Source organism: Silurus meridionalis, chromosome 12, assembly GCF_014805685.1.
Source record: "Silurus meridionalis isolate SWU-2019-XX chromosome 12, ASM1480568v1, whole genome shotgun sequence".
Lineage (NCBI taxonomy): Eukaryota > Metazoa > Chordata > Actinopteri > Siluriformes > Siluridae > Silurus > Silurus meridionalis.
Genome location: NC_060895.1, coordinates 11,546,729 through 11,556,633, shown reverse-complemented (window position 1 = coordinate 11,556,633; position 9,905 = coordinate 11,546,729). Strand labels below are relative to the sequence as shown.

The following is a 9,905-nucleotide window of genomic DNA, read 5'->3' as shown; positions in this document are numbered from 1 at the left end:
AAGATGTGGTGTGAATGAACTTGAGTGTCCTGTGCAGAGTTCTGACCTAACACCTTTTGAATGAACTGGCATGCTGACTGAGCCTCAGGCCTTCTCAACCGACATCAAAACCTGACCTCGCTAATGCTTGATGCTTGTGTGGCTAAATGGGCAAATGCCACACTTCGAAACCAAGAGGAAATCTTTCCAGAGGACTGGAGATTATTAGTGAAGAGAAACCAAATCTTAAACAGGATATTCATCAAATCTTGGTATACGGTATACTGTCTATGAATTTTAAGTATTTCAAAGAAATACTCTGTCGGTTTTACATCATCATCTGCCTCCACCGCATCTTTACCCTGAGTTCAACAAATAGCAAGTTGTACTGTTCTGAGCAAAGAATCAAAACTCATGTAATGCAAATCTAAGAGCATTTGTGAGGGACAGTCAAAAAACTGGTTAAACAAATGACTATAGAACACATTGAAACTTGTCCCTGTTACACTCAGTACAGTTCTTCTGACATGAATACATTATTTACTGCAGCTGAAGATCTTAAATATCAAACTGCCCAGCACTGGAGTGTTTCTCGTTACTGTCACTTCCCTGATGTTTTGTGATATGTGACTTATGCGTGAGCAGACTGAAGCTGACACAGTTCTGTGTTTGTGTGTCTACACCATGTACAATCTTAGTACAAAAGGTGCTTGATGGTATAGTCTTTTTTCTATTAGGATGGAATTATTACCTAGAAAAATGCATGAAATGTGCCTTCAAAGCTGTGTTTTAATCGAATTATGCTCAATTTATGCACCTTAAATCTTTTACAGTCATTTTTTCAATGACAACATTGAAAAAATCTCATCTCTGTACAAAGGATGACTAATAATTTAGCACAATTTAGCCCCCCCTCACTGAAGAGTATTTTTATTGTTCACACCCTGAGTTTGAGCTGCATTATGAGATTCGAAATCTGGTCTTGAAAGGATCTGATTTGAAAATTGTTGGAATGAATTAATCTATTTGACACTATATACTCGAGGGGTGTGTGATTGTAAAGAAAGGGGGCGGGGATTGCACGGGGCGGGGCTTGTGTTGCACTAAGCCGGGCAGTTTTTTCTGAACCTCTGCCGTTCGGAGGCAGTTATAAAAGCGTTTCCGTTTCTCCTTCTGAGCGTAAAACAATGAGCGTCTTTATAGGAGGACACGTTTAAACCCTCGGCAAAATCGGGACTAATGTATATTGTACGATTTGGGATGTAATTGAATTACAAGGCTGCAAATAAACGCAGGGGTGAGGCATATTTATGAATAACGTTGAACCTGTGATCATGTGCTGATCAGGTAATAAGGACCTCTGCACCCTTTTTCATGTAAGGAGATCTTCGGCAAGCAAATAAACAAGTAGTTGGAGATACAGTGGATTGAAGGAACCGTGAAGGGAAGTAAGAGCAGTGAGACTGACTACTGAAAGCTGCAGAATTGAAGCCACTGATACTGTACTCAGGACCTGGCAATGGTCGGGAGACTCAATTTGCGCAATGTGTGTGATGATGACCTGCTGGAGATGAATCTGAAAGCTGAGAGACTGCTGGACAGTCCGGACTCTGGTCTGCCTCCAAGCCCCAGTGTGAGCCCGAGCCCGTGGCTGAGTGGGGACAGGAGTGGGGACAGGAGTGGGGACAGGAGCACTGCAAGCTCCGTGTGTGAGGACGAGAGCAGAGCTGTGACTCCTGCTACGGTGAGTTTCATACACTCTTTCTGTAGATGATGCTTTGATTTGAAATGAAACAACATACAAATATGCAGGAAATTGGATCTAACTGTTGATGATTGAGACTCACAGCCTTCCTCCTGGTGGCACTGAGCCATTACATATATACATTATTAATAATCTATTAATAATCTCACTATAATATAATCTCTTATTTTAAAATATAATCCTGCTATTAATACACTTTAGGGTTTTTAAAGAACTTTTAAAAACATTACTGTATTATGTTTTGTACACTCCGACAAATTGGACTTATATTTTGGACCAGTATTTTTTTTTTACCTGGAATCTTTAGTGGTAAATAAAGAGACTTAAGACAGAAGAACTGCTTCTGTAATCGTTTTATGAAACTCACACCGAACATGTATGACCTTAAAGTACACCTGGAGAAAAGTTGCAAGAAATCACTATACAAATAAAATGATCAGGCTCCAAGACTGTGAATTGAAATTGTCATTTTTTTCAGATTATAGTTTTTTGCTCTGATTGCATGTAATATTTTACTAAATACTTTTCTTTCAAAACATGACACTGATGTATCTCTAAATATCTACACTTCTGATATTATTGTATCAAAAATGAAAAGAAAAAACATTCCTGCTATCTTTTTTACAGGGTTCTCTTAAGCTCGTTAGAGGTGTCTCACAATTGCACCCATTTTCCTACGGTGAGGGAATTGAGCTCGATCCTCTGCCTCCAAAAGAGTTAAGGTGATGCTCATTTCTGCAGACTAGGACATTTTGTACATTTTATCTTTTCGATTGTGTGATCAGAAATTCAGGCAGTAAACTCATGCATCTTATCTTTTCAGATACACATCGTCGGTGCGCTATGATTCAGATCGCCACTATATCCAAGATGTGTCTTTAGAGCCCACAGGTTTGGGCCTGGAGCTGTGCAGCCAGACAATTATAGCTGTTTCAGAGAGCACATGGAGACGATATAAAACCCAGTTGGTGTTCGAGCCTCGTCAGAGGGTGCAGCGCTATCGGACCACCACCATTGTGTACCCTAAACATGCCAGGACCCTGTACACAACACAGCTCAGCTATGATGGACGCAAGCTGGCCAAGCGCTTCCTGTCTAGTGTGGAATTAGAGGTGTCTGAATGTAAAGCCAAACAATCTTAAAGGAAGAGGAACCTTTTGGAAAAAGGCTAAAAACATATGTCCATCCTTATTCTCTAAAGACCATGTACATCATTGAGGGTTTTTAGAACCGAATGAGTGAAATTGCCAAACTATGTACGCTAATGGTTTCCTTAGTGGTTGGTTTTTGAAGGATGAAGTATCGTCCATCTGGAGAATAAGATAGGTTTGAATGTTACTGCTATACAAATGTATATTACATATTTTAAGTAACATTTGCTTCCCTGTCGGTTTTTACATTCTGCCCAGTGATGTTGATCCGTCACATTTAAAGTTTTATTGTAATATAGTAGTAGAGAAAAGCTCATAAAAAAACACAAGTGTTGTAAACAGGAAACAGATACAGGAAGATAATGTAAGTGATGAAATAGGAAAGGTCTGATAGAGAGTAAAATTCATTACAGCCTTTGTAAAATGTTCAGGATGTTGCTTATTGGGTTGATGTCATACTTGGTTGCTTCAGTGGTGTCTAAATTCAATATTATGTGCGTCAGTAATCTGTGGTTTGTAAATTGTTCTTTTGATATAGTGGGATAGTGAGATAGTGTAAGATGTTGCACAGTCATGAGGGTGAGAACAGGCATATGAGTGCCTGAAACACAAGATTGAATAAGATGTTCGAGGTTTTCTATGTCTACTACTGTAAGCTTACATTTAGGCTTTACTTTTTTACATTTCATATCACTTCTTCTTCTCAATTTCACATTCATTTAGGTGTTTCTTTTTTACAAACATTTCACATCAAAAATATGCTTGTTGTTTGTATTTCTTTTAAAGCACCCAGCTGCAGTCAGAATGAGGAAGGTTACGGTTTGTTCTAAGAGTAACGGAAGTGTTTAGAATGTTTGTGCAAACGTGAATTGCAGAACTAGCAGCACAGTATCATTGTTTATTTGCAACAACTTTACCTGTTTTACAGCGCTTACAGATTAGTCATGCAAAGATCTAGAAATAATTGTTGCAGTATATTTATTTAAAGCTTTTTAAAGGTTTCAAATGTACACAACACAAGTACTTCAACTGTGCTACATTAAAGTTAAACATTGATTTAATCTTGGACTGGCATGTTATTATTTTTTAAAGTTCTTGCTTAAAAATTACATTTAATAAATAAACAGTTTATATATTTAATATTATATTGATTTTAAGATGTTTACTTCATACCAAATCTTGATTTAAATTACATTATAGCCAGCAAGGCTAGCACTTTTCAAATAAAGTAAGCTTTCTATTTAAAAAAAACATTTCCCCTGGGCTCTATCTATCTATCTATCTATCTATCTATCTATCTATCTATCTATCTATCTATCTATCTATCTATCTATCTATCTATCTATCTATCTATCTATCTATCACAGCCATACGATCATAAACTTTTTGTGGCTTTTGTCGCCTCCTACAGGTTAGGATAAAATGACACCTTGTTGAAATATCCGATTGCAAATACTCGTAATTTTGCATCTGCTTATATAAGTAACATCCACAGTTTAAGCAAAACTGCGCATTTTAAAATGTAAGTAGTATTTTTGGAAAAATACAGACGGTGAGGACGTGGTAGATAGGTTATATTTTATTCTGTTTTGCTAAATACTATAAACTAAAACTATAAACTTTCAGGTTTCATCATTTAGAAATTATGCTTTTTGTATGACGTCATGGAGTCTAGTAACAATTTGTATGCAAATCTTTGTAGATTAAGTTAAAAAAAAGATAAAATATGTAATATATATATATATATATATATATATATATATATATATATATATATACTGTATATATGTATATATGATACTAATACAGATGCTTATTAATAAAATGACGCATACACATCTGCAGAAATATCTAGTTTTAGGTTAATTTCCAAAAAAAGGTAATGTGGGATATATCTAAATTAATCTTCTCATGGTAACGAGCATGATTTAGGCCACTAAAATATCCCAACAATAGGGTTTAAACTGTATCTGGTTGCATTATTGGTTTACTATTTTGGTTACACATATAAAAAACCAACAACAAAAAAGTAATACAACTAATAAAGTTAATAGAAAAATAAATGTTACATTAACACAATTAGCGCAATTAAATAGCTATAAAACAGAAAAAGAACAAAACATAATTATGATTCAGATGTACTGTGTAAACACACTGTAAGCCACATGGGCGTGTTCTTCATTCTGTGGGCGTGTGGAAGACTATGTCTGGGCAAGAACCTCGAAAAAAAGCCGAAATAGGTGGAAGAGATGTTTCCGCGAAAACATTTAAAGATTGTACTATAGGACATTACATGGACATTAATGGAGTAATATCTCACTGGGAGAATTTCCACTGATGCCCGGCGTGGGTGAGATCATGGAGCATGAAGAGGACTGGGGCAGCATCAGCGACTCTGATCTCCTGGATATTCAGTCAGAGCATTTCTGCACGGGTAAATTATAGCTGTTTATACGGAATTGAAGAGAATTGTACATCGTGTAAAGGCCTTAATCTGCGTGCATATGTGCACAATTCTCATTAAAGTATGAACCTGTCACTTTTTTCTGTTTATTAAATGTATCGGTTTGCTTATTCGCAGCAAGTTAACAAATCTACATACAGTATTGTGTTGAATATTCTGCTGCGCCATTAAAAAACAATTGTAATGCATTCGTAAACGTTAGATGGCGCTGGTGTACAAATTTGTAGGCGCGATCAAACGACTAATCGCATGATTGATGTAATAAAATCTTGAAAAAAAAAACCTGAATGTAAAACCCACATCTTTTTTTTTTCTTTTCTTTTTTTTAAACTTACATGGTTTTAAACAGCTTTCAACACAACACTTAATTAAGTACAATACACCAATCTTGTTACTGCAGTTGTTTGCATTAATTCATTAGTATCATTATTTTTGTAAATTTCAGAAGTATTTTCTCAGCCATCCTGCTCGAGTGCCACTGGAGACACACATAATAACAGTCCCAGTGCTCTCACAGCATCACTGCACACGTAAGTCACCATTCTTACTATTTTGCATAAATCAATATACACAGAAAACTATCATGACTCTGATCTATTGTTAAAAGAAGTTTAAATAATATATGCTCTCGGAAAGATAAAGACAGCTACTTTAAGGATCTGTAAATATTGCATAGGGTGTTTAGGCACTGAAGCTCATACCAAGGATCTATTCTTGCACTGGAAAGAGGTGGGCATATCACCATAGACCATCATCTCAAAGAAATGTTTCTGCATCTTGTAAAATTTATGCCATGAATTTAGACTCTTCTGAGAACAAAGGGAGGCCCAGTATTCCTATAGTGTTCCTAATAAAGTATTCGGTCAGGGTAGATTTAAAACATTTAGAAACCTTACTACACCTTTAACAGATCTGTTCCTGACAATGAGGTCATTACAAACCTAATGTGGCTGTTGTGAGAAAAGATAACAGTAAGTAGCAGTGCAGTGAATTCTAAGGATCTAGCACAATCTTTCTTAATTCACAGCAGTTTTACAGTTGAGGAATGGCTCTGCAATACCCTTATGTAAAGTGCTTGATAAATATTGAATGTGTTTCTGTCCTGAAATGCAGCATGGTGGAGAAGTTCAAGCAGAGTCCTGTTAAAAGAAATGAGGAGACGGGTGTGAAGAGGAAGAGAGATGCTGACGACGACCGTATCCCTCCTTTGCGTTTTGGGAAGCGTTACCTCGGTGTCAGTCTGCTGTCTGAGCAGACCTGGTGTGAGAAGAAAGTAGTATATGGCATCCTGAAACCCCAAATCAGGAAAAGAGAAAAGCAAAGAATTGAGGTGCAGACTGGTACTAGCATTCATCTAGCAAGAGGTGGGAAAAAAGCATAGCATTTTTTTTTGATAATATATTATTATGAAAAGTGTTTTATACCTTAGTAGTATGTGTTTCATACTGTATATTTGTGTTTACCAAGAGTTGGAGGTCCATGACGTTGTACCGATTTCAATTCAATCTCATGAGGATGCTGTGTCTATTAGTCTGATCAACATGTTAAGCATGATTCCATGTTTTGAGACGGGTAAGTAAAAAAATAAATAAAAAAGATGTAAAGTTCAACATAGAATGTTAAGTTAGATTTTTATCCTGTATGCCCAAACACCTGTTTTTGTGGGGTATTAGGGCTGTGTGTGCGTGAGTTTCCAGTGTTTGGTATAGTAGAAGGAGTGTATCTCAAGGGTGTCATTGATGAGCTGAGTTATAACCAGAAGGGGGAGCTGGTGTTGAAGGAGCTGAAGACTCGCAGGCAAAACTCTCTGCCTGGTGCTTCCCAGGCTCACAGCCATCATTTTCAGGTGTGTGAAGTATTTTCTTTCCCACAAGCTTTCTTTCTTAGATCGACCTGGCATGCTATAAATAACCCCAAGTTCAGCAAAACTATTGTATACATTTTTTATGATCATGATATAATAATAATTGCCAATTTATCAGTTTGTGTAATTAGCATTCCTGTGTTTTGTATGAAATCATATTAATGGTTTAAATATTAATATTATGTAAAATAATAATAATAATAATAATGAGACCAAACCTGAACATTAGCTAAGCCCACCAGCAGCTTGTTTGTTGAATAAAGAGGACTACACACAATAGCACCAATTATAATGTTGAATCTAGTGGTAGTTTTTTTATCCATTTAGAATGTTTGTGGGTTGATGGTTCAAGGGTTGTTATGAAGAATTTGGTTTATTGTTTCTGGCAGAGGAATACAAATGTATTTCCAAATTGATAAAGAAAAGATTGCAAAGCCTGCATTTCTTAATTATTATCCTAATAGAAAACAGAACCCGTTTAAAAAAAAACCCATGGTCTTGATCTAAAGAAGGAACTCCACATCCACAAAGTCAATAGCTACAAATGACATGGAAAATGAGCCGATTTGATGAAAACACTGAAATGGACTACTATCTTTTTTGCAATTGCCTGTGTTTGAACACTTGTGTTTTGACCATCTTTACTGTGCATGTATGTTAGGTGGGCTTGTACAAGCTTCTGTTTGATGCACTGGTAAGGGGGGAAGTGAAGAAAGAGCAGATTCTGGAGCATCTGAAACTAAGAGTCTCACTGGCTCTTGGAACTGAGGTCATAGCTCGCGCTGCAAAATGTGGGATCAATATTACCACGTTTGGTGAACTGCTTGATGCCTTCTTTCTCACAATGTCCTGTTCTGATCTGCCATGTGTCGACGTGCTTCAGCTGGAGTACTGTCACCAGGCCTCTACCAGCATCATTGACAATGTGTTGGTGCCGTTTGACGAGTCCCAGCTGAGGGCAGAGCTACAACGAAACCTGGAATACTGGAGAGGACAGAGAGAGCCAAAGGGGGTGGATATAGAAGAGGCTTGGAAATGTACATGGTGCACCTTTGTGGAGATCTGTGACTGGAAGAAAAACAGATCTCAGGTCCCTGAGAGTTTTCACATGAACTAACAAAGTTATTAAGCAACGTCCATGACCAATTATCATAACAATGTCTTTTATATATTTATTTTTATATATTATTTTGAAATGTGTTTCTAGTAAGCATAAGATGTTAATCCTATTTACTGGAATTTTAAAAAAGTATTGAATGTAGAAACAAACATAATGTAGCATTTATTTATTTATTTTACAATGATTGTTTAAAACATAGTGATAAGAGAATTAATCTATTAAACTGTCTAAGGGCCTTTTAATCAATTTTAATTATGTATGTTTAATTTAATCTTGATATGAGTAATAATGACAAATAAAGACAGTCTTATAACAAACACACAGAACATTATCTTTTAATTAAAGTGGTTGCTTCAGAATTCATCTGCTCTGGTAATGTTTCATTCATCAACATCTGCCAATATCAAGGGACAATGCATTTTGTGAAGACCTTCCAAACTGTAGTAAATACAGTAGATATTAATTAAGTTCTCACAATCCTGTTAAACTTGCAGGTTTCTGTGGTGTGAAATATAAAACCAAAATAAATTGTCAAATATTTCCACCTTTTGTAGCACGCAACAACATTCAAATCAAATTTTCGGGAAAATAATACAATGAAAAAACTAAAAAGTTGGTTACATAAATGTGCACCATGTCAGTAATTTTGTTACACATTTTGATTGCAATACAGCACTGTTTGGTTTCGAGTCTACAAACTGAGCACATCTTGATTTTATTCTGCTTGTTTTATTGAATCAGGTCTGTTGAATTGCAGGAGGATTTCATGTGCACAGCCCCCTAACATAGTCACTGGTTATGGATAGGTTTTATATCAGAGCTCTGACTGGTCCATGCCAAAATCATCTTTTAAAGCAATTTCTTTGTAGACTTGGATTTCTTTTATTATTACCATGCTGCAGGATGAACAACTTCTTTATAGTCATCCAGATTTTGTGCCAAAATGGATTGGTATTTGGAGCCTGACTAGCTACACAGTCCCCGATGCTGCCACCATCATAGGCTGGGAGTTTACTAAACCGAAAAGAAGAACACTGCTCTATATTTTACTTTTGCTGTATAGACCTTAAAGCTCCACAGCAATACTGATTAACAGTGTACCCCAGTGCCACTAGTTGTGGTCGTTGTGATCACCATCACTGCACCACGCAACATCGTTTATCTATAATAAATGGATATTCGGTGCAACCCAGATGAGGATGGGTTCCCTCTTGAGACTGGTTCCTCTCAAGGTGTCTACCTTATGCCATCTTATGGAGTTTTTCCTTGCCACCGGCTTGCTCATCCGGGACAAACTTACACTTGTAAAGAACATTTTAATAAATATTTTCACCACATTATCTGTGTAAAGCTGCTTTGAGACAATGTTCATTGTTAAAAGTCGTAACGGTCGTAGCACGATGTGGTCGTAAGTAGAGTAGGCTATATGTACAGTACTGTGAAATTATGCCGGAAGCTGGTACGCACTGTCGTACGCCGCGGCTAGCGTAAATGGTTTGTAAGTTGCATAGGTCGTATGTCGACGACTACGTGTATTGTATATAACCACAAAGTGGAAATGC

At 36.7% G+C, this 9,905-nt stretch overlaps 2 protein-coding genes across 4 annotated transcripts; both read left to right on the top strand.

Annotated features, from left to right (window-relative positions):
- Positions 1–1,100: 1,100 nt before the first annotated feature.
- rflnb (refilin B) lies at positions 1,101–3,956 on the top strand. Its single transcript, XM_046862998.1, has 3 exons — positions 1,101–1,723; positions 2,372–2,466; positions 2,568–3,956. The coding sequence occupies exons 1-3, from the start codon at positions 1,499–1,501 to the stop codon at positions 2,884–2,886; spliced, it is 639 nt and encodes a 212-aa protein (XP_046718954.1). The 5' UTR covers positions 1,101–1,498; the 3' UTR covers positions 2,887–3,956.
- A 1,115-nt stretch (positions 3,957–5,071) lies between these two features.
- On the top strand, positions 5,072–8,681 carry exo5 (exonuclease 5). 3 transcript variants are annotated; one of them, XM_046862165.1, is made up of 6 exons: positions 5,072–5,329; positions 5,805–5,889; positions 6,473–6,723; positions 6,827–6,931; positions 7,033–7,205; positions 8,107–8,681. In XM_046862165.1, exons 1-6 carry the CDS (start codon positions 5,233–5,235, stop codon positions 8,338–8,340), a joined length of 945 nt encoding a protein of 314 aa, XP_046718121.1. In that variant the 5' UTR covers positions 5,072–5,232; the 3' UTR covers positions 8,341–8,681. The 3 variants fall into 3 exon arrangements, with proteins under 3 accessions (XP_046718121.1, XP_046718119.1, XP_046718120.1); XM_046862163.1 differs by having other exon boundaries at positions 7,885–8,680; XM_046862164.1 differs by lacking the exon at positions 5,805–5,889 and having other exon boundaries at positions 7,885–8,681.
- Positions 8,682–9,905: the final 1,224 nt, after the last annotated feature.

Coding starts and splice junctions, on each gene's coding strand:
- rflnb (XM_046862998.1), top strand. CDS start 1,499: ATGGTCGGGAGACTCAATTTGCGCAATGTGTGTGATGATGACCTGCTG. Junction 1,724..2,371: donor GAGCTGTGACTCCTGCTACG/GTGAGTTTCATA, acceptor TCTTTTTTACAG/GGTTCTCTTAAGCTCGTTAG. Junction 2,467..2,567: donor CTGCCTCCAAAAGAGTTAAG/GTGATGCTCATT, acceptor TTATCTTTTCAG/ATACACATCGTCGGTGCGCT.
- exo5 (XM_046862163.1), top strand. CDS start 5,233: ATGCCCGGCGTGGGTGAGATCATGGAGCATGAAGAGGACTGGGGCAGC. Junction 5,890..6,472: donor CTCACAGCATCACTGCACAC/GTAAGTCACCAT, acceptor CCTGAAATGCAG/CATGGTGGAGAAGTTCAAGC. Junction 6,932..7,032: donor GATTCCATGTTTTGAGACGG/GTAAGTAAAAAA, acceptor GTGGGGTATTAG/GGCTGTGTGTGCGTGAGTTT.